The sequence below is a fragment of the Amphiprion ocellaris genome, chromosome 12 (assembly GCF_022539595.1).
Source record: "Amphiprion ocellaris isolate individual 3 ecotype Okinawa chromosome 12, ASM2253959v1, whole genome shotgun sequence".
In the NCBI taxonomy this organism is placed as follows: domain Eukaryota; kingdom Metazoa; phylum Chordata; class Actinopteri; family Pomacentridae; genus Amphiprion; species Amphiprion ocellaris.
In genome coordinates this window covers 8,208,225-8,230,285 of record NC_072777.1, presented here as the reverse complement: position 1 = coordinate 8,230,285, position 22,061 = coordinate 8,208,225, and the positions used below count along the sequence as shown (strand labels likewise).

The 22,061-nt window shown below is 41.0% G+C and overlaps 1 protein-coding gene across 3 annotated transcripts in view; it reads right to left on the bottom strand.

The window, feature by feature from the left end:
- The window catches only part of arid1b (AT rich interactive domain 1B (SWI1-like)), a 64,066-nt gene that overhangs the window by 13,418 nt on the left and 28,587 nt on the right, over window positions 1–22,061 (bottom strand). The window contains exons 5-12 of one of the 3 annotated variants that reach the window (XM_023289158.3): window positions 13,539–13,785; window positions 13,363–13,446; window positions 12,613–12,768; window positions 12,139–12,481; window positions 11,028–11,228; window positions 9,720–9,892; window positions 9,515–9,624; window positions 5,074–5,214 (exon numbers count right to left, since the gene is read on the bottom strand). In XM_023289158.3, the coding sequence (XP_023144926.3) occupies window positions 5,074–5,214; window positions 9,515–9,624; window positions 9,720–9,892; window positions 11,028–11,228; window positions 12,139–12,481; window positions 12,613–12,768; window positions 13,363–13,446; window positions 13,539–13,785 (1,455 nt within the window). The remainder of the gene's footprint in view (window positions 1–5,073; window positions 5,215–9,514; window positions 9,625–9,719; window positions 9,893–11,027; window positions 11,229–12,138; window positions 12,482–12,612; window positions 12,769–13,362; window positions 13,447–13,538; window positions 13,786–22,061) is intronic. The other 2 variants (XM_023289159.3, XM_023289160.3) reach the window with 2 other exon arrangements.

Below are 22,061 nucleotides of genomic sequence, written 5' to 3'. Positions count from 1 at the left end.
AATGCTTAGTGCTCCATAAAAGTGCAACTCCACACTAATGACCAACATGAAAGTCTGAAGTCTGTAAATCAGTTTTCATGAATTTCACATGCATTTTAGCAGCTGTGCAGTTTCACGTTGTCACATCACAAAGACAAAAATGACACAAAACATCAGTGCTACCCAACCTTTTTAACGCCGGCCCACTACAGAGGAGCCATGTCACCCTACAGTCTACTTCCACATCACTGCACCAAGGTAAGATGTTAAACCGCTGGAAGTTGGCAAAAACAACCCCTTTACAGACCTGCAGCCCTCACGTCTGATATGCTCAGGTGACATTTCTGCATCATGTTCAACACGAAATCATTTGGAATGATTTTTAAGCCTGTGCAAGACGACCGAGTACTGAAGACGGTTCAGAAGTGACCATTAAAACAGACGTAATTTAGACGTAGCGAGGGCAAAGAGGAGTTGTTTTGGATTATTTGCTGACTGGCACAAAAATATTCAGAGATAAGAAGACAGCTTAATGGCATGTGTACTGCTTAGTCTCACCAAATGTGCAAATCTTGACTCTTTCTGTGATAGTCTTGTCTGGGCAAAGCTGCAAGGAACAGTAACATCGCTAACAACACAAAGCCGTCACTTTACCGGCTTAATGAAGCAGCAGAGTTATGTATTCCTTATCTTAAAAAGGCTTTACTATTTGAGGGATTATTCCGGTTTGTTTAGGTCGTCTGTATTATCTTATAATGTGAGTCTGTTGTATCTCTATGGGCCTCTATCCCAAGATTCATAGAAACAACAAGGTGAGATTCAGACTCAGCTCAGTAAAGTTTGTTTAAATGATGCTCGATGTGTGTTGCAAGAGAAACTGGTGTGACTGCTGCCAGCATTGATTGTTAAATTCCCTCAAGACAGGTGGTTAAATCTACATAATTAGAATATTAGTTTTATTATAAAGGTTTAAAATTCTACGTGCTAAAAAAAAAAAAAAAGATAGCTGCATATTAAAGAACAAGATGGAAACATTTTATGTCTTGTTGGTTTTCAGCCCAATCCAGATGGACAACCATGTGGAAGTAGATCAGAGATGAAACACAGCCGGCAGACGTCCTACAGGTTGGGCAGCACTGTGGCAGACAGCCGACACTGAAAACACCAGCAGAGGAATGACCACACGGTTCATCCTGTGTCTGAGCGCGACACCTTCACAGCTGGAGAGACTTTCTCATTAAAACAGTCACATAATCAGCGACGAATTGAACCATTTCCAAGACTTTAAAGACTTCACACAACATTTCAAAATGTCCGACTCTTTGGTTTTAGAGCTACGGTGCTGAGTGTCAAGTAATAGCCATTTGTGGTGAAGTTTCTTCCTTCTTAAATGAGATGATCGGCTGCTTGTGTTTCACATCTGGCAGTAAACCGAACGTTTTTAGGTGCTGAATCTGAATACATCACCTTTGTGGGAATCATTGCTGACATCTATTGTTTTCTGACAAAACAAGTGAAATATTACCTGAGAAATGATCAAAATTAGTTAGTAGCTGGAGCCCTTGTTAATCAAATTTTGTTTCTCTAATGGATCATACAACCCAGATAAACCTCCCTTATCTTCTGCCTGAACACCGATGGAATCTACTGCATCTTCTGCTCTTCTGATTTGCAGTAATGTTTGTTCTGCTGCAGAACAACCTCCTCCGGCTGAGATTCTACAACCATCACATCCAAACTCTAAGTGGCTTTGAACGTAAAATTTACATGAGTTTAATTTAGAATTATTTTGTAGACGAGAAAACAAAATGAGGTCTGAACATTTCTAAGAGAGGCCTGATGAGGGCGACGCCAAACCTCTCCTTTCACAATTAAAGGTTCCTGGTTCGATTTTGAGAACGCTAATTGCATGTACACCTTAGTTATCTCTTAATATCCAGCAGTAACTGTGGATTTTATAAATCAAGAAAAACTTTTAGTCACTGACTTAATGAGAAAGTATTGGTTAAAATTCAAAGGCAAAACATAAACAGCTTTCAGACATGAAAAATATACGGGACTGTGCAAAAGTTTCAGGCACTTTTGATGTCTAGATTCTCATTCATTCATTCTGCAGGACAAACATCCAGTCATAAATCTTCATCTACGAGAAGAACAAGGAGTCCTGCAGCAGATTTGAACCCCACCGAGTCCTGATTTCAACATCACAGAGTCAGTCTGGATCACATGAAATGACCAAAGACTGAGAAAGACTGAATCCTCAGGAGAACTGTGTGCCAAGATGTTGAACAACCTTCCTGCCGAAAAGATTAAAAACTGTGTGCAGGTGTTCTGAATGAACTGGTGACAAAGTGCCAACACTTTAGCACAGTCCTGTATGTCAGATGGAGGCACATTGTTGCTTTGTCTAATGAAAACCTTGTATGTCCAAAAAGTCACATTCTGGAAAAGTGGTAAAACAGGAGATCATGATCAGGTGGACGTCAACATCACCTGCAGGGTTTTAACAGCCCGTTCAGACATGCACTTCTTCTGTTAATCTGACAACTGTAATTTGGTTTGATGCTAACACAAGAGACATCACAGCGTTTAATCTGCAAGCCCTCGATTTCAAGTGTGAACATGTTCTCCGACATACTGAACATTTCACAGTCAGAGAGTAGTTAGTGTTGTAGATACAGGGTGGCAAAAATATTTAATAAAATGCCTCTGAATTAGTCTGAGATCAGAGAGCTGCTCTGCCTTTGTAAGACAACTATGCAGCTCAACAGAACTGAAGAGTCTCAAAAACCACACTGAATGTCCTCTAATGTCTGAATAAAGCTGGAGGTCCCCCATATCCATGGCTGGACTACCAACCAACTCAAAAGGGATTCACTGGCAGTTCAGTTAATTGCACAAAAACCTGAATTACAATATCAACAAAGGCTAGGGCTGTAACTAACGATTATTTTCATTGTCAATTCATCTGTCGATCATTTTCTTTATTAATCGATGAGCTGTTTGGTTTACAAAAGGTCAGAAAATGTCAGTCAGTGTTTCCCAAAGTCCAAGTTAACATCCTCGAATTTCTCATTTTGTTCACAACCCCAAAATATTCAGTTTAGAGGCACAGAGGGATAGAGAACCCAGAAAATATTCAAATTAAATAAGCCAAAAACCGAGATTTTTTTAAATTCTAAAACTCCTCAAACTGATCAAATTATCATCTGACTATCTAGGTAGGGGTCATTTAATAGGGGATAATTAATCAATTAATTGTTGCATGTTTTTGTTTTACTTCAGTTCATTGTAACAAATGTTTTTCTGATGCATGACTGCGGAATTGTAGAGTCACGCCGTCGGTTGTTTTTGGCTCCAGTCACTGGTCAGCTGCAGCTAGTGCTACCATTTTAGACAATAATGGCCACAGCAAAGTCTGTTAAATGTGAAAGTTTTCATAGACCCAAAGCTTTTAGAGCATTTGAATACTTTAGATGATCACAGGACATAAAAATGGTACAGAGTTTCAATAACATCAATAGCTATTCGATGGAGAGGCATTTTACATCTGTTTACTTCTCTCCTGCTCTCTGTGTCAGTCAGTGGGTCAATTTATAATTGCGGGACTTTTTGTAACATAGTTGACAGGTATCATAGTTGACATTTTTTCTGTTTTCAGGCCTAAAATCAACATGGCCGCCCATAGCCAAACACCACATGGCATTTTTTAGAGAAAGATTCTTCTAAATATTATACATACAATTGAGTAAAATCGAAATTGAAAGTTATTTATAAAGATATTGTAGTAAACCTGTTGACATGCCATAAATCCACACTTGACTCACACACTACTTTATATTAAATAACTCAGAAAGCCTTGGCATCTTCCCAGTCTTTTCTTCAGGAGGAAATGACATCATGTGGAGCAGGTCATGTGATTTGGAACCAACACATTTCCTTGAGAGGTGTTTTTGTCATGGGTAACTTAGTTGATTTCTGGGACACAGATGCAATTAGTCATTTTCCATATAAAATTTAATATATTGCCAAAAAAGAAATATCTGTCATGATTATCTCAACTTAATAAAAAGAACACAATCAAAACTATTTTTGAATAAGCTTTGTTATTATATAGCTAGTTAGAAGGAGGTTGATTAGTAAATTCGGACGGTTATTTAGTTGACATTTTAGTGATATCCAGTCCTTTTTTTTTTATGAATAAGCAATTGTTTCCATAAATGATAGAATTAGTAAATACATGATAATAATGAACATAAAACAATATTTGTTTTATTTATTTTTAATAAAAATGTATGCAAGATATAGTCCATGAATTTCAAAAGTCCCTCAATTATATATTGACCCCAGTGATATTTTCATAAAAGTCGAAGCTACCAAAGAACAATTTCACAATAAGGAGCTCTTAAAATATCCCCGTTGGACTTGGTGCAATATATAGATTGATTTTTTTCACTTCTTGACAGGGTTTGATAGAAATTTGGATATCTTTTTGAAATGCACTACTGAGTTCAATTATAAGCAATTGCTTTGTTTGCTATGTTGGAGTTCAAGGATTTCCAGTTTAACACAACAGTTTTGCACTTTAATATGCAAAAATGGTTTCTTTTCCATATTGTGGGGCACTTACACAATGACATACAGACAGTAAAAATATAACAAGCTTAAAGTGGGCAAATTGTTTTTTTTCAGAGGAAAGTTAATTTCTAAGTTTAGTACCTTTGATGGATTAATTGACAAAGAAATGATGGTTAGTTGCAGTCCTAAATATCAACCAGTTCTGTGGTCTTTATCCAGCCTCTTTGCGCACACAGTACAGATTCCTAAATGAAGCAAAGAGTTGTGTGAACTGTAACAACATGGCTTTGGACAGGTTAACCTATTCATTATGCAGTCCATGTCTGAAAAGGGCCCAAAAAGCTAATGGAGCAAAGTATAAATGCAACAGGATCTGGAATTACAAGGTTTTCATCAGTAGCAGCAGAAAGGAGGACTCTACGGTGTAGAGACTTCAGAGGATCAGAGTCAAAGATCATCAAGAACACTGTAGAACCCTGAAAATACATGAACAAGAGTTGTGCTAGGGGCACTTACGGGGCTGGTCGGAGTCCTGAGCCAGGCGGGGCTGCTAATGCTATCACTGTCCTCCCCGTGACAGGAGGACAGACTAGCTGAGCTGGGGGACATGGGGCAGGGGGTGGGGGGCTGGGACACACACTGAGAGCTGTAGCTGTCCTGTGATACAAAACACACACACACAGACATCATTCACACACACACACACAGAGGCAGAAGAGGGAAATCTTTCTTCTTCAGGTTTTAAGTTTCACACCACAACATTCAGAAAAGCTCAGGAGGGAAAGCTGCTTCAGACAGCGGCGTTAGCATTTAGCATCCAGCAGATGGACAGTCAGGTTAATGTGTGCGGAGGTCAGCTGACGGCAGATGTTTGATGGCGGCTGGTTAACAACAAACCACCGGCTGCTGTTTCCTTTCATTAGACAGCAACAGCAAGAACGAGTGAAAAGAGATGCAACAAAGGCTGGACTCACGGGATGCTCTAGTTCTGCTGCTGCTCTGGAAACAGTTGCACGAAACACCTCGAGTTTCTCCTTAAGTGTGACACCTTAATTGTTCTATAGCTGATGGATTTACTTATGGGAGTTTCCTTAGTTAACCTAAAGGCATTTAGTGCATCGAAATAGATTCTACAGCGATAAAATCCTACAGTTTCCATGGAGACTGCTTGCTTGCACTTGTGATACCTGTTATCATCTCACCTGCTACCACCTCACAAAGATGGAGCTTAGATAATGAAAAACAGCAAAAGACAAGAAAACCAAATCAGTCAGGAGGAGATGCTTTTCTTATTGATTCCTGTGCAAGCATTACACTGAAAAACCAATTTGATCCTTAAGATAACAGCAAACAATGGCCGTAAGAGGAAACCGCAACAGAGGAGTGGTACGTTCATTTTCTTCATTTATTGCCATTAACTCAGTTTTGTTGCAGTTAAAATAGACTCCGAGGTAACTGAAGTTTTCCTCCTTACTTTTCCTGCAAAGGTCTTTTTGGATTCCTTAAATACAGGACCAAGATATGGAAGCACCCTTAAATATCTAATGGAATATTTTAAGGAAACCTTAAGGAGTCTTACGGTGTTTTCTGCAACAATTTTATTTTAAGGAAATCTCAACTAAGACTAAAGTGATTTTTATATATAAATTTGTCAAGCTACACACAATGTTTAACAGTCTAATGTTGATTCTGGCTGATCATGTAGCAGAATTAACCCACAAAGGACAGATCCCTTGCATTCCACTGTGTATTTTGCACACTGGATGTCATGTATAAGCTGTAAAACTGTTTTTTTAAAAGTGAAATATCAAGAATTTCACAACTACGGTAGACTCATACAACAGTGGAAGCATAACTTAGAAATTTTTATGTGACAGCACGTCAATTAAATATAAAATCTATCAATACAAAATAAAATGATCAGATCAAAAAAACAGGTTAGATAACATTTATCTTTTGTCTAATTGCATGCTGCCTCTGATTATTCTATTTTTATTAGATTTTTAAAAATGTCAAGCCAAATAATGAAAGAATTCACTCAGATAAGACCATTCATCTCAAGAGTCGGCCTGTTACTTGTTCAGATCACTGATAGGAAACAATTCTATTCTTTTTTGAATGTGTTTTACCAATTGAATGTTTGTTTTTGTCCTTGAGGGCCACCATAGCCAATAAATGTCCCTTAAAAGGCTTAAAAATAATCCACAATCCGACACAAATATATAAATAAATAAATGTCAGAGAAGAGAACTGCCACAGACTCAACAAATACTTCAATATTAATCAATATTCATGAGTTTTAACTTCACTTTAGTAGTGACATTTTATCGTGATCAAAAGACAAATAAACAGTCAGGTCTTCCCCTGCGCCTCAAAGAAAACAAGCGGAATCGTTGTGAATTTTAACATCCCACTGAGTCTTTAAAGTTTTTACATTTCCTGTTGTCTCACATCTATTTTGAAATTCTCTGACAGTTGAGATGAAAAAAACAACCGCCGAACTTATGGAGTGTCAAACTGTGAGCAAACTGTTTCAGCACAAAACAAAAAGTGGCAAAAATTAGCAGCAGCAGCGTCTCCGCACTCTGGAGAAACTTGAAGCCGAGCTGCTGTAACTCCTCGACAAACTGCAGACACAAAGCAGCCACTTCTCATCAACCTAACCCAAGTCAAAGCGGAGGTAGAGATGAGCCGTCTCTCGTAACCCCCGACTGCCAGAAACAGATCTGCGCCGGCTGTGATCAAGGTCGAATCTTCGCTATTAGATAATGAGGAAAGGCGAGTCAGAAGAGAGCAGCGAGTAGAAGTCGGAGCTTTCAAAACTCTCCAGCTGCTGAGCCGAGCGTGAGAGAAACAAGACGGAAAACAAGAAGAAACAAGCAGACGGAGAAGAAAAAACCTGAAGAGAAGCTGTGTTGGAGGAACTCTGGCTCGTGTTGGCAGCAACCGGTTATTTTGGGTTTTCTGTAACACTTCCAAACCAGCCAAAGCCAGATGAAATAATGACAGGTGTAACAAACACCGAGCTGCTGAAAACAAACTGATCAATACTGTCAGCTACAATGAAGCGCAACCAGCGAGGAAGATGCAGTAAAAGCACGAGGGAATCAGTGTCTTTGTGGAACCTGGAACAAACAGACTGCACTGAAAAGCTGACATGTCAATCTGAATCACACGTTTCTTCTGCAGCTTGTTTACAAACCCTGACAGATGCTGCTTTCTGATTCTCAGAGTCTCCATTTTTTTCTCTTTTGAACCTGCTAGCCATCCCCGGCTCAAAAACTCTATGCTCTTATCGTCCTCCAGCTTAGGCATAATTACGAACGTGCGGTATGGATGGGATATTAAAGCTTTAATTTATATTAAAAGTTATTAAAGCTAGATTTTGAAACAGGACCTCAAAAGTCACGAGCTTCCGACAATCAGTTAATGAAAACAACTAGTTGACATTGAATTTGGTGCCTCAGTTTGCTCATCCAGCCTTGGTTTCTCATCTTTGAGGGAAAATACTTCTCGATACTGACTGCTTAATGACAGTTTGTGTAAATATAATCATAAAACACTTCAAAATATCAAACAAAACTAAGAATGAAGAGTGAAAAAAACTCACTGAAATAAAAAAAAACCATCATCTGAAATGATGAGCTTATAACTTGCAAACAAATGATTGGATTTTCTTTGACATTATACCCTTTTGTTTATAATTTTCTCTTTTTCAATCTCACTGATCAGACTTTAACCTTTCCTGTCAGCTTTGTGGTTGCACCACCTGCCTTCTCGTTTGTGTCACCTGACTTCCTGTTTGCAGTTCAGATACAAGCCTCTCATATGGGTAGGGTGTTTACAGGGGTGCATTCCCATTGTGTAATGAGTTTTTGCATGACAGTTCAGTGTTCCAGATGTTTAGTGCCGGACAGAGACTGTTTGCTAAGTAAAGAAATGAGAAAGACCTCTTGTTGCTTCTACATTTCTCTCTGAGTGATCACTTCACATCTAAACACGGTGAATTCTCAGCACAGCTGCTGTCTTTAACTTCTGAGCACGATCACTTTGTCAGATGACATTGTGGTTTTTAAATCTGGTTTTTAGCGGTGCAGAGTAGCAGCTTGGAAGCGACTGCTGCTTGACATGTAGTCTAAATGTGCCATGTTTCAGTCACTATTTTGTTCTCGTTCTATTATCTGACAACAGAAACAGAAAGATATCCAAATGTGAACTCCATTGGGATTTAGCTATAATCAAATGCAGCATTTGTGAGCACAGAGAGCAGGAGAGAAGACACCTGATGAAAAGGGCTGACAACAGCTGGCTGCAAATACTCCAGTCACTCATAAACTCAATAGCCTTTGGGAAGGCACACCTGAAAATAAACAAACAAGATAGTAGCCTGATTTTTTGCAAACAGAAAGACAAGAGAAGTGATAGCGGCTGCAAAACCACCAACCTGACAGTGAAGGTTCAGATCAGTGAAAAGAACAAACAATTTGTTTGCAAGTGCTAAGTTTAACTTTTGAGAAGACCCTTTCTTGCCCCAGTTAGCATTCCTCTTACATTTATTTTTGCTTCGATGTGTAAGAGGTCTGGTTTGATTATTTTAGCAACAAATCGGACTCTATAAGCAGAGAGTAAGCTGACTGATGGATTTTGATGTAACTCATCACATGTATACAAGAATGTTTCTTCATATTCATCTAAAATCTCAGTGGAGTTATCTTTCCTGACTATCATCATTATCAAACTTTGGGAAATATAGAAGTATTTTGTGGTTTATAACATGTAAATTGCTAACATCACACTGCCATTAGAAACCATTATCAGAGCTGTGAAGGTGCATTCCCTGCATCAGGCTCAGCACTCATGCATCTGTTAGAACATGCCAGGAGAGCAAAGCCGGCATTGAGAGACACTGGCAGAGCCAACAGTCACTGTGACTGGTTAACAGAGCCAAATGACAAACCTTGGGTTTGGGTGGTTCGGTGGCAGCGCCAACTCCCTCTTTACTGAGCTCAACTCTTTGCTTGACATCTGCGTGAGGACCCATCCCTTCTGCTGACATCATCATAGGCCCTGAAAGGTAAAGGCAGCAGATTCACTTTTAAATGGTGGTCAAAGCTTCTGGATCACAGTCTGAATCATTTGTGACAGATGTTCTATGATCCTACCTGATGATGGGGCACTGTAGGGGGGTCCCTGTGGCGTCATCCTGCCAGAGTTACTGCCTGGCTGCTGGCTAAAAGGACCTCCAGGACCTCCGGGACCACCTGGGCCTCCAGGGCCTACAGGGCCTCCAGGGCCCATTCCACCCATCGGCGTCATGCCCGGGTAGCTGCCCTGCCTGGAAATCACACAAGAACAAAGGGTTTTGATTATCTGTGAGATGTCATTCAACAGGTGAGGTGGCAGCTCACATGCAGGAGGTTATGCAGAAGAGGAAAGTGAGGAATAAAGCATCAGCGTCCAGGATCTAAGCAGGAAACAGATAAAAAGAAAGACCTGAAGGGTTTCAAGATAAGAAGCTCAGTGGCAGACGAGGTCATCTGGATGAAACTCTCCAGCATGCTGTATTAGGCCCTCTACACCTGTATGTTTACTTGAAATATATAATTTAGTTACAAAATGCACTGCATCACTTTGTTTTGCAAGTTACTGTTAAGTTAGTGTAAATACTTGGTCAGTAATTGACATATTGGCCAAATGTCCTAAAATAAATTGTTGATTTTCAGTAGGATGTAAGGTTTTTTCATGTGTACAGAGCTTAACATCCTCCACTGGATGTCTGTATACAGTGTCCTGTTGACTCATGTTGTTTGGGGTCTGTCAAATAGTACATTTAAATTTTATCACGTCAGTGTTTGTTTGGACTTCCTGTTTGCAGGCTAACAGTAATGATTGTCGACGTGACAACAGGGTGCACAAACACACGAGTGTGTGATTGAAAGCTACTAACTTTACAATGACATTAGTGAGGGATGAATTCAAATGCAGTGCAGAGTTTTTCCTAATTTTATAGAATGGTGAAAGGAAAATGTGAAATATGTTTTTTTTTTGTTACTATTTAGAGTTTGGTTGGTCAGATAAACAGCAGATAGATGTAATGCTATTAACTGATGCAGAAGAAGAGGACACAATGGAATGTTATTAAGAGCTCCAGTGAAAGCTCAAACAATACAAAACATGATGGAAATAAGACATCACGGTTAGTTCCAGCTGTAAAAAAAAAAAAAGACGTCAGCAGCAGCCTTTCTGAAGCCAAGCAGTCTGTCAATGGACAGGAGGTTCGGTTAGTAACACACCCCATAACCTCTGTGTGTACGCAGACCACTGACAAACACTCATCACACAGCTTCATCAGGTGTAGAGCTTATAGCCGCATTTTGTGCTTTATTGTAAGAATAAACCACATTTGCGCAAGAGCAGCAGAAGACAGATGAAGTGTTTCTGTATCTGCCAGGCTCTGACACCAAACCTACCCATAATGCTCAGGGGGGGTCTGCACGGTGGGCTGGGGCTGAGCATTGGTGCCCTGTTGCGAGTGGTGAGGAGGGTGAGGAAGAGGAGGATGATGGTGCTGAGGGTGAGGAGGGTGGGAGGGGTGAAGGGTAGGAGAGAGGGCGGGTCGACCCCCGAGCCAGGACTGGTTGTGGTAGACGGGCGAGCGAGCGAAGGGAGGCCTGGAAACATGGTGGGATGGTGGAGGTTGAGAGGCAACACACAGTCGACTTTCATCAGTTTAACCTCCAAACACATCAAACACAAACCAACGGACGCTCTTTTGCTCTGTTTTGGAGAAATTCCAGTTTAAATATTTTGGGAAATGTTTTGTGAGGAAGAAAATACAACAAACTGACTCATGGTAGCACATGAAGGGCTTTGAAAAGAGTAAAACAGAACTTTATTTTGAACCCCTTTCTATAGTTGGCATTTCTTTACAGTTCTGAATTTGCACAGTTTTGTTTTACAGTGAAGCTACTATTTTGTTTAATCTTTACATTTCCTTAGCACAAATTCCTAAAGTTTTGATGTACAAAAAAGACATTTGTTGCTCCTAACTAACTTTTCCAAGTGGTAGCAATGATGCCACCAGTACATGATTTGGTCATATCGCTGACACTGTGCACACAGAAGCCTCTAGTTTCCATTTAATCAATGCAGCTGTGGGACCAAGAATTACTTTGAAAAGAGTGACTTCTAATGAAAATATCACCCAAGTTGTCCCGAGCATTTTGGACCATTTTAAACGTAAATGTCGCAGTTGACCATGTTTATTTAATTTCATTCATTTTGCTGTGCTGCGTTAGCCACTGCAATTAAAAGTAGTTCAGTTTCTTCTCACTGACTCAGTCGATGTCTGTCTGCCTGAAATTTTAACTCACACACTTCCAAAAGACAGTTGCATACAGGATGTGACAATTTTTTTGGTCACAGTCTAGACCCTGAAGCCACGTTTGGGTTAATGAGCTATTTGTTTTATATTAAAACAAGCTGGTGTCCACTGCTATCTAAATCCTCTTGGAACTCCTAGTATTTTCAAGATGTTTCCAGGAGTCTCCAGCACTATGACCTGCCTCTGTCAGGACTCACCTGCTTTGGGTGGCAGTCGAGGACGAGGAGTTGGCACTTGGTCCAGCGTTGGGGCCAATCTCAGGTGGTTTGCAGCTGGTGTTGGGCCCTGGAGGTCCCATGCCCTGCCCGGCAGGCTGCGGCATGCCGGGGGAGGTGGGGGCCATGGTGTTGCCTCCAGTGTGGTAAGGCCGGCCCCCAGCACCAGGCCCAGGGCCACGACCTGCCGGGGTGGAAGGGCCCTGACCGTGCATGGGGCTGCTGGCGTTCAACCCCAGGCTGTTGGCCAGGCCAGAGCCTGGGCCGGGCCCACTGTAATTGGCACTGGGGGCCCCGCCATAGTGGGGGGGGCGAGGATAATTACCTGAGGAGCATGAGGCAAGACATGAGACGGAGACACAGCGAAGACAGACGAGACAGCAGACGGAAGTATATATTATTTCACTGCAGAGGTTAAACACGCAAAAAACGTTTTCTAGTTGCACCCGTTCCTACCTGGGGGTCCATACTGGCCAAAGGAGTGGCTGCCCTGCTGGTAGGAGCTGTGGTGCATGGGACCCCCTGGGGCTGGGTGAGGAGCCATGGGTGGTGCAGAGTGCTGGGGACCAAACTGGGACCCCGCGGTGCTGCGCTGCATGGAGGGTGGGAAACCTGAAGGAAACACAAACCAAGAAAGGAGAAAGTAATTTACTTTATGTATTTATGATCCCTGCAGAATGGATTGAAATCATATGAGTGATTCTCTGACTTCTCATCATAAGGTCCACACTTTGAGTTGCGACCAAATACCTGAAAAACAGCTTCAACCCGAGTTGGCCTTTAGCATGCTAACAGAGGACATTATACCCGATGCACATTAGCATCATCAATGAGCATTAATAAGAGTACACAGTTTAACTTGCCATTAGATCCTGATCTGTCCTATCTTGACGTTGAGGTAATTTAAAATTATTAACAATTGCTAAAATTCTGCTATTGTTCCATTTTCGTAAATGGAAGCAACTGTTTTTCTTTGGAGATGCTCATATTTATCCAGCTGCTATCTGATGCTGTAGTTCTTTAATAAACTCAGAGGAAAGATTCCTACAAGCAGCTGGAAACAACATACAAAACTTCAGCTGCTGTTGTTCCCTGCTCAAAGTCAAATGTTACCAGGTCTGACCTTGTAAGATTGCGGTTCAGAAGCTGTTTGAATAACTGAAAGAAATGCATGTCTGAAAAAGGCTTTACACTGGTGAGTCGTACCTCTGTCCTGAGTCATGGCAGACTGGGAGGAATGAGGACCAACATCTGATCCAGGACCAGACATCTGAGGAGTCAACTGAGAGCCTAAATCAGACAGAAGGACAGAGTGAGCGTTCATACTATGCTGGTAGGTCCACATTTCATTTATTAACTATCCAAAAGACTTGCAGTCACACCTGGTCCACTAGTGGGGGGGGACAATGGTCCTGATCGTGATTGGCTGCTGGACCCAGCGGGCGATGGAGAGGGGGAGGGAGAGGGCCCGGTGCGAGCTGGCGGGAGGAGCCGGGGTGAGACGTGGGGTGAGAAAGGCGAACGGGCCGGAGTCCCCTGGTCGCCCTGAGTGCTGCCTGAGCCCGACGCCCCTGAACTCACCGCCGCTTCGGTGCCGGTGGGCAAGTCATCGATGGAGCCGGACAGATCCTGAAACAGAAGGCGGACAAAGGGTCAACAGATGGATAAAACATCTGCTCATTCTACCTTTAACTCCATCATTTACCCATTTCTTATTTATTTTATTGAATTTTTCAACATTTTCTGAAGATCAGAGCAGTCAGGATTAGTCAATTTTCTGCAGTCACCTACATTCCTCTATTTAAAACTTCAAATTTTCTTATGGAAACATCCCAGCACCATGGCTAATGGCTGCAGAAGACACTTGTACCGTTGCAATCACCAACAAAAAGTCCTTTATATTTTCTACAAAATGGCTTGACACTTAATACACAATGTCTTTTAAAAGTTTGATACATATATTGTACATTTCCTGCTTCTCACACTTCTTGTCAACAGGAGTAGGACATAAAAGCGTTCAGGTTTTAATGTACATTTAATATATGTGGTTGCAAGAAAAACAGAAGAGGGAGTTGTAGTTTATGAGATGCCAACAATTTTCTTAGTTTTGACTGATGAGCAACTTGTTTTACATGTAAAGAAAATGTAGACGCTGGCTTCCACACACCACAAGACATTGACAGAGAAGTTCAATAACAATAATTCAACAACAACCATTTTATTTTCTGATTAATGGGTTTTCACACAAAATTTAGCAAAATGTTCACGGTTCCAAAATCCCAAATGTTACAAAACAGCGATTCTTTTCTGCATGCAGGGAAAATTTGGAATCAGATGATTTACTGACTACGCAATTGTCAAAAAAAAAAAAAAATCTGTATTTTCATAAATGAATTTGCAATTTCAGCTAAAATGATATACATTTTTCAGTTCATTCCAGAAACTGAATGTGGGGATTTGATGCAAATTTACAGACCTATTGCTTGATCTGTTAACTGGGATGATGACCAGTAGATCAACTGACAATTAAAATAATGATCAGCTGAAGCCCTGTTGGACACACAGTACTTGCATTCTGGATTTCTCCACTTTCTTCTGCTGGTTTATGTGGAACGGTGGTCGTGCTTGTATTTCCAGTGGGATTTGTGACTAACAACGTAATGAAACATTACAGCTGCTGCTCGGTAAATGACATCAACAACACTCTTACAGGAGGATCATTGACTGTTCTTCATGGCTGCTGGTAAACGCAGCTCCTAAATGAGCCGCGGAGGTGGAATCGTCCCAGCTGGAGGACATTAAGAGTCCGACCCAAAATCAACAGAACCAAGTGGAAACTCTGCAGCTTCTTACCAACCCAACGTTAGAGCACTAAGTCAGCATCCACCGCTGTGATTCAGTGTCGAGTAAGAAAAGAGAAAGACAAAGAGCAGCTAACTGTGGGGGAGAACTTAGAAAATGGACTTAAATGCAGCTCAATTCAAGTGTTTTTGATTCTAAAAAGGGAGACTGCACATCATGTAGAGTGGTAGAAAGGTTGGTGTATTAACCTCTTAACATTCATGCCGATTCTGGGTACAAAATGAGCACGAATGTTAAGAGAGTTACTATTCCTGAATCCTAAATATTGCGATCATGGCCCTGGTCTCTCATCTCTAAGTTATGATTTTTCCAGTTCCCTATTAAAAAGTCAGATTTTACCAAAGTGATACTCAACCAAACATACATGGGCACAAACATGGGCCACAAGGCATAAACTTATGTACACCGTTTTGGGCACAAAAGCACAAAAAAAAAGTGATTGTCCAAAGTGTCCATTCTGATCAATTCTGTGTTTTTAGCTCTAAATTTTGAGTTTGGGACACATTTCAGTGCCAGTGTTTCTGGCAGCTGTTTGTGAAAATCTGTAGAGCAGCAAACTGCAGAGAGACAGTAAAAGACAAGCTGGTGATCATAGTGATGCACTTATCAGCTAAAGAGTGAGATATTTCCCTCAGGAGCTGGTGGAGACCAAAAACAGAGCTAAAAGAGAGCAAATATTGAAGCTCTTTACAGAGACAAACATGCCTCCACATGAATCATCCTGTTAACATAATAACTTTACATGCTAAAAATCTGCTTATGAAGGGCTCCACACTAACTTTCTACACCGTCTGTAAGAGTTACTCAAACTTTTTTGTCTAGGAGCACCAGCAAAAAAATTCAGGGACACAGATTTTTCACAACAAATAAAACATATTAAGTGTTCCATTTTTTTGTAGTAATGGAGGATACAGACATTTCTGACTCCTAATGCTTTGGCTTGCTGTTGCCTTGCACTGAAACACTGTGGGGAGGGGTGACATTCAAATCAGAACATCAGCAAAAGCTCTGTTCCCAGCGATACTTTGGCCCCACTACTGGCAATGCTTTAGGCTAATGTTGGCTGTTTGATCATATCTCAGTGTTTCCCACAGGTTGAATAGTGGTAGGTGGGGCAGCATGGCCGACAAACATGCAGAGACCTGACTAGTTTACAGGGGGACAGGGTAGCCCAAGCCGTTTTCTGAAACTACTATTCACAGATGTTTACCTAAATGCCTCACATGCATCAGTAGACAGGGTTAGGTGGTTGTGCACAGGGAAACCTCTAGTCTCCACAGCAGCTCACACAGCTTGGGATGTGAAAAAAGGTGATTTTGAATTGAGTGTAATAAGATGTTTTAATGTCAGATCCATCCAACTTGAAACTAAGTGATTTTACCTACTAGGACAGGGCATGTAGAGACACGCACAGACAGCTCTGCTGAATGTCAAATACAGGTGCACCAATTAAAATTTTTAGTCAGCTGTTGCAGTCCTTGCAGAGTCTTGAATTGCCCCATAAAAAAAATCAGAGTTTCCTCAAATTTATTACAAAAAATCAACATGACAGCAAATACATCTGAATAGAAAGTGTTTGACTTGCATCTACAGCAACAAAAGCGATTAAATGTTACAGTTAAGGGTCAAATTTGATGTGGAAATGAACAGCGTTTTAAGACAAGTTGAGGTTGTGTAAACAGCAATTTAAACCCGGAGCAGAAAACAGACACGACTAAAAAATAGTCTAACATAAAGCCACAAAAAACAGAACTAAAGGTTTCTCAGCAGCTGACGTCAATGTACTAAGAATTTAAGATAATTGTTTCTGCACTTAAACAGTCAGACCTTGATGAAGAAAAGAGAAAGGAGAAGCCAAAAGAAAAGGTAAAACGAGCCGCTGCAGAAGGACTTTTCCTACATGTCCAAACTGTCCTGCAGCTCGCTGATTTATGGGTGTAATTACTGCGTTTCATTACAGCCTCACAGCCTCTGATTGGATGAATAGAATTTTCCGGCCTCATCGCTCATTCAGAGTTTTCCTGCAGAGTGAAGGAGGACGAGTGGAGGAACAGACGTCTCTTCATGTTTCCTCCACGGTAACAGATTCCTCCTCCTTCTCTCAGACTGAACGTAAAGCTTCATGACAGACAACACAACCTCCTCACATCAATCCAACAGCAAGGAGTAACTGATGTCATCTTCAACATGTGAAACTACAGGAGCAGCGGCTCCCACTGTTACTGTGTGTTTAATGCTGTTTAACGAGCATCTGTGATCAATCCTTTGTGATCAGTTTAATCAAGATGTGTTCAGAGTTTCAGTGTGTGACAGCTGGCAGAGCAGGAGATTGACAGCTTTGGAGGGAAAATATATTAAGTTTAAAGTTGATTATCATGATGACTATTGTTAACATACACTGCTAGGCCAAAAAATAAAAAGTTGCACACTCTAGTATTTTGTTGTTCTGCCTTTAGGTTTGAGTATGGCATGCATTCACTGTTGCATCATTTCGATCAGCTTCTGCAATGTCACAGCATTTATTTCTGTCCAGGCATGCATTCATTTTTGACCACGATCTTATATTGATGATGGGAGAGTCGAACTGCTGGGCAAAGTCTTCTCCAGCACATCCCAAAGATTCTCAATGGGGCTGAGGTCTGGACTCTGTGGAGGACAATCCATGCGTGAAAATTACGTGTCATGCTCCCTGAACCACTCATTCTCAATGTGAGCCCTACGAATCGTCATCTCGGAATATACATCAGGGAAGAAAAACTCAGTTGATGGAAAGACTTGATCATTCACTATATTCAGGCAGTCAGCTGACCTCATTCTTTGGGAACATAACGTTGCTGAACCTGACCAACCCCAGATCATAACCCTAACCCCCACAGGCTTGTAGGAACTAACCATGATGAGTGCATCACTTCATCTGCCTCTCTTCTTACCCTGATGCCCCCATCACTCTGGAACAGGGTAAATCTGGACTCATCAGACCACATGACTGACCACATTTGTTCCTCGAAGATGATGGTTCATGACTATCAGGTTTTAATAATGCGTTGGACGGTTCTTAACCTGATTTTAGTAGTTTCAGAAATCTCCTTGGTTGTTTTCTTTGCTTGACGCAGGCCAATAATTTGACCCTTCTGAGACAGATCAACATAATTTCCATGACCACAGGATATGTCTTCCAACATGGTTGTTTAACAAATGAGAAGCTCCTCACTGCATCAGCTAGGGTTAAATAAATTGTTGCAGCTGAAACGTATTCATCACTGCAGTAATTATCCAATGGAACGCTCTTTCCTATTTGCTTAGTTAAATCCAGGTGGCGACTTTTTTTTTTGGCTGCTACTAGCATGGTCAAATGAGCAATATTCTTTCTTAATTTAATGGGATCAAAGTTTAATGTTTATTGTGTTAAGTCCTTATTTTCCTGTTATATAGACTATTTTGAATTATTTTTATTAGTCTTCATGTTGTTCAGAAAATGTAGTTGCAGCACTTGGACTTTTTCATGGTGACCAGAGTGTGTGTGTTTTCCTATGCTGAGTGGACAAATTTTCATTTTGCATGTCAACGCATGTGTTGATTTCACATTTTGAGGACATCTTGGGCCTGACAACCTGTTTTAATAGTTTAGGTGTCACAGAGTGGCCTCACAGAGATGTAAAAAAATGCTTGTGAAACAAACACTTAAGTGTCTGACTGATGGTTGAAACCGTGAAATAGGAGGAGGAGAAGAGAGAAGACGAGGAGGAATGATGCAAAGAAAGTTGGATGGCAAGAGTCAAAGAGAAGAAATGGAAAAAAGGGAATAACGGAGGACAGGGAAAAAGGACGGGAAAAGAGGAACATTAAAGAAGTTGGAAGGAGACAGTGAAGAAAAGTGAAGAAGAGTTGAAGAACAAAAAATGAGATGTGATGAAAGAATACAAGGAAAGAAGAGAATCAAGAAAAGAAGCGTGAAAAAAGAAAGTCTAAGATGAAGTGGAGAGGAAGACAGATAAAAGGAAAAAGGGAAAGAAAAGGAGGAAAGAGAAGGAAGGAGGAAAGGAAGGTGCAGGATAAAAGGGAGGAAAGATGAGATAATGAAGGACAGGAAAGAAAGAGAGGAGAAAAGAATGAGAAAGGAGAGGAGAGAAAGGCAGAATCAAGGACAGAAACAAAAGAAATGAAAAAGGAGAGTTGAAAAAAGAAGAAAATTAGTCAGAAGGAGGACAAAACAAGGAGGAAGAGGAGAAAAGAGGCATGGTGCGGAAAGATGGAATGAGTAAAAGAAAAAAGAGAGAAAGAAAGAGGTGAAGGATGGCTGAAGATGCAAAAATGGAGAGAAAGACGGAAGGAGGAATGTAAAGAGGAAAAGAAGAAGAGAGAAAGCAAAAAGGAGAAAAGAAAAGATTTGATATAGACAGAAAGAAGAAAATGAGAGAACAAAAAACAAGGAGGAGAAGAAAGGGACAGAAAAGAGGAGGAAAAAATGAAGAGGACAGAAAGATGGAAGGAGAAAAAGGAGAAGAGTGAAAGGCAGGAGATGAGAGGAAAGGAAAGCGAGGAGTAGAAGAAGAGGAGTGAAGCACTGCGCTCAAATCTCCCATCTGCCCCTGGGCCTTGGGCCAGCCAATCACAGCGCAGCAACCCATCCTCCATCCCTCCGCCCCTTGCCAACAGCTCGGCCAATCGGCTGCGGCGCTGCAACACACACAGTTCTAATTATAAAGAGTGAGCTGCAGAGAGAGTGTGTTGCTCTGCAGCCTCGCTCGACCTTCCTCCACTCCTCTTCCTTCACCTCCTCCTTCTCCTCCTTTCCTTCCTTACTTCGCCTCCTATCTGTCCTCTGTCCTTCACATCTTCTTCCTCCTCCTCCTCACCTTGCTCTCATACTTTATTCATTTACCTCCTCGTCTTCGTTCACTTTTTGTCCTCCTCCTCACCCCTTGTCCCTTTTCTCATCTCATCCTCCTCACCCATCCTTCATCACCTCCTTCTTTCCTCTCCCCCTTGTATGCTTTCTCCCTCCCTTTTCTCCTTTCCTAAACACGTTCTCCTCTTTGCTCATCTTCCTCCTTCTTGTCTCACCCCTTCAACCTCCTATCCTTCACCACCTCCACTCATGTTCCTCTTTTCCTCCTCACTTCTCTTCCTTCTCTGCCTCACCTCATGCAATCTTTTTTCTCCGTCAGCCTCTTCCTCCCGTAAATGAAACCTCTTCCAATTTTCCTCCTTCACCTTTCTGTCTCCCTATTTTATAAGCCACATCCCTCCTTCTTCTCTTCTCTCCTCCTGAATAGTTGAGATCTATTCAGCCCTTAGAGATTTCCTCCTCCTTCAGTCAATCCTTCTCCTCGTTTTCAGTTTTCTTCCCTCTCTACATCTCCTCCTTCCCTCTTCTTTCCTCCATTTCTCATCCTCTGCACCTCCATCTCTCGTCTCCTTCCTTCCCTCTATCACACTCTCCTCTCCTTCTCCTCTGTTAGTCAGCGGCTGTTGTTTTGTAATTCAAATATTTCTCTTGGCTCGGCAGCTACATGAATCACTGAGTGTGTGTGAGCGCTCGTGTGTCTATCTTTGCGAGGACCGTCTTCAGTTTCAGACCAGCAGCTTCCAGCTTCGTTCCACCGACGGACCTCACAGATCCATCAGATGAGCTCAGGCACCTCTCAGAATTAGAATTAGTCTTAAAACTGAGTTGTCAGCGCTTTGGCTGCTTTTATCAAGTTTGTAAGTTGAGTCGCAGATCTGGATGTTTCAACCACTTATTATTTACTGTATTTTATTATTTCTGGCAGATTACTTCTGGGTTAATTTATTACTTTTATCTCAATATTTCAGGTTTCTCTGCATTGCAATGGAAGGAAATTATACAATAATGATCTGAGTATAAGTGATGGTTGTGTCATATTTGAGGGTGAGACAATTATGTGTTTTAAATTGAGTTGTTAGAAGTGTTTCTACTGGGTGTTGTTTTGTGTGTTGTTTGTAGCCTTAATGTTTCTAGGCCAGTTTGTAAATTTAGAGTAAATCAGCACTAAAGTTCGTTAGAGTTGTTGCCACAGAGGAAATAAATTAATGGTAAGTAAAAATAGTTCATGTCTTTACTGTAGAAATAAACAGGCAAGAATCGCAGTCATTTAACTATGCAGACAACTGTTGATAGACTGTTAAGATGCTACTATGGGACTAAAAAATCTTTTTCTTTCTTTCTTTCTTTCTTTCTAGTTCGTATAGGGTTTTAATACAAATACAACATAAAACAAAAAAAAAACACCCCCATCCATGTATAGAGAAATAAAAGGCTATGTCACAAATGAAGGACTCAATAAAAACATGGACTGAAGAAATGAGGGATCGCGACCCTAAATAAATCTAATAAATCTGCAATGAGGAAAAATCAAAGGGAGGATAAAGAATCCAACAATAGCAAAGCAAGTACACAAATAAATAAAATCTAATTACTTATAGTTGCTAAACAGTTTTGTACTTTGCTTTTAAAATCTGCACATTCTCAACTATCCTCAGAAAAGATAACTACTTCATGCCTTGTGAATACAATCTCTATAAGTGTAAAATAATATTTCCCTACTCAATTTGGTTAGTTTTCCACACAAAAACAACATATTACCACCAGTAATGGTTAGAGTGTTAACACGGCTTTAGGAGTTTTGTTGACTCATCCAACCACCCCGACATCCTCCCTACATGACTGTGAGGCTCTGTAATGTCACCTGACTTCCTCCTTTGCTCCCATCATACTTAACACAACCTCTACAGGGTGCTGCCACAATGAAACATAATTACAGGTTGTAATAAGCGACTGCACATCAACCTATGTAGGTCACTTAGAGTGAATATAGGGGGGCAGCTTTATTTTCAGCCACCCTCAACTGCAGCATAAATTGCATTAAAACTAACTATGGCTGGCAGTTTTAATCCTATTTGGCTATTTATTTTCCTCTATAATTGTGGAAGTCATTTCTATTTCGAAAAGAAAATGAGAGACAATCAACAACAACAAAAGACATTTAGACTTTGGTCTCAGACTAACTGAAAAGAATCAA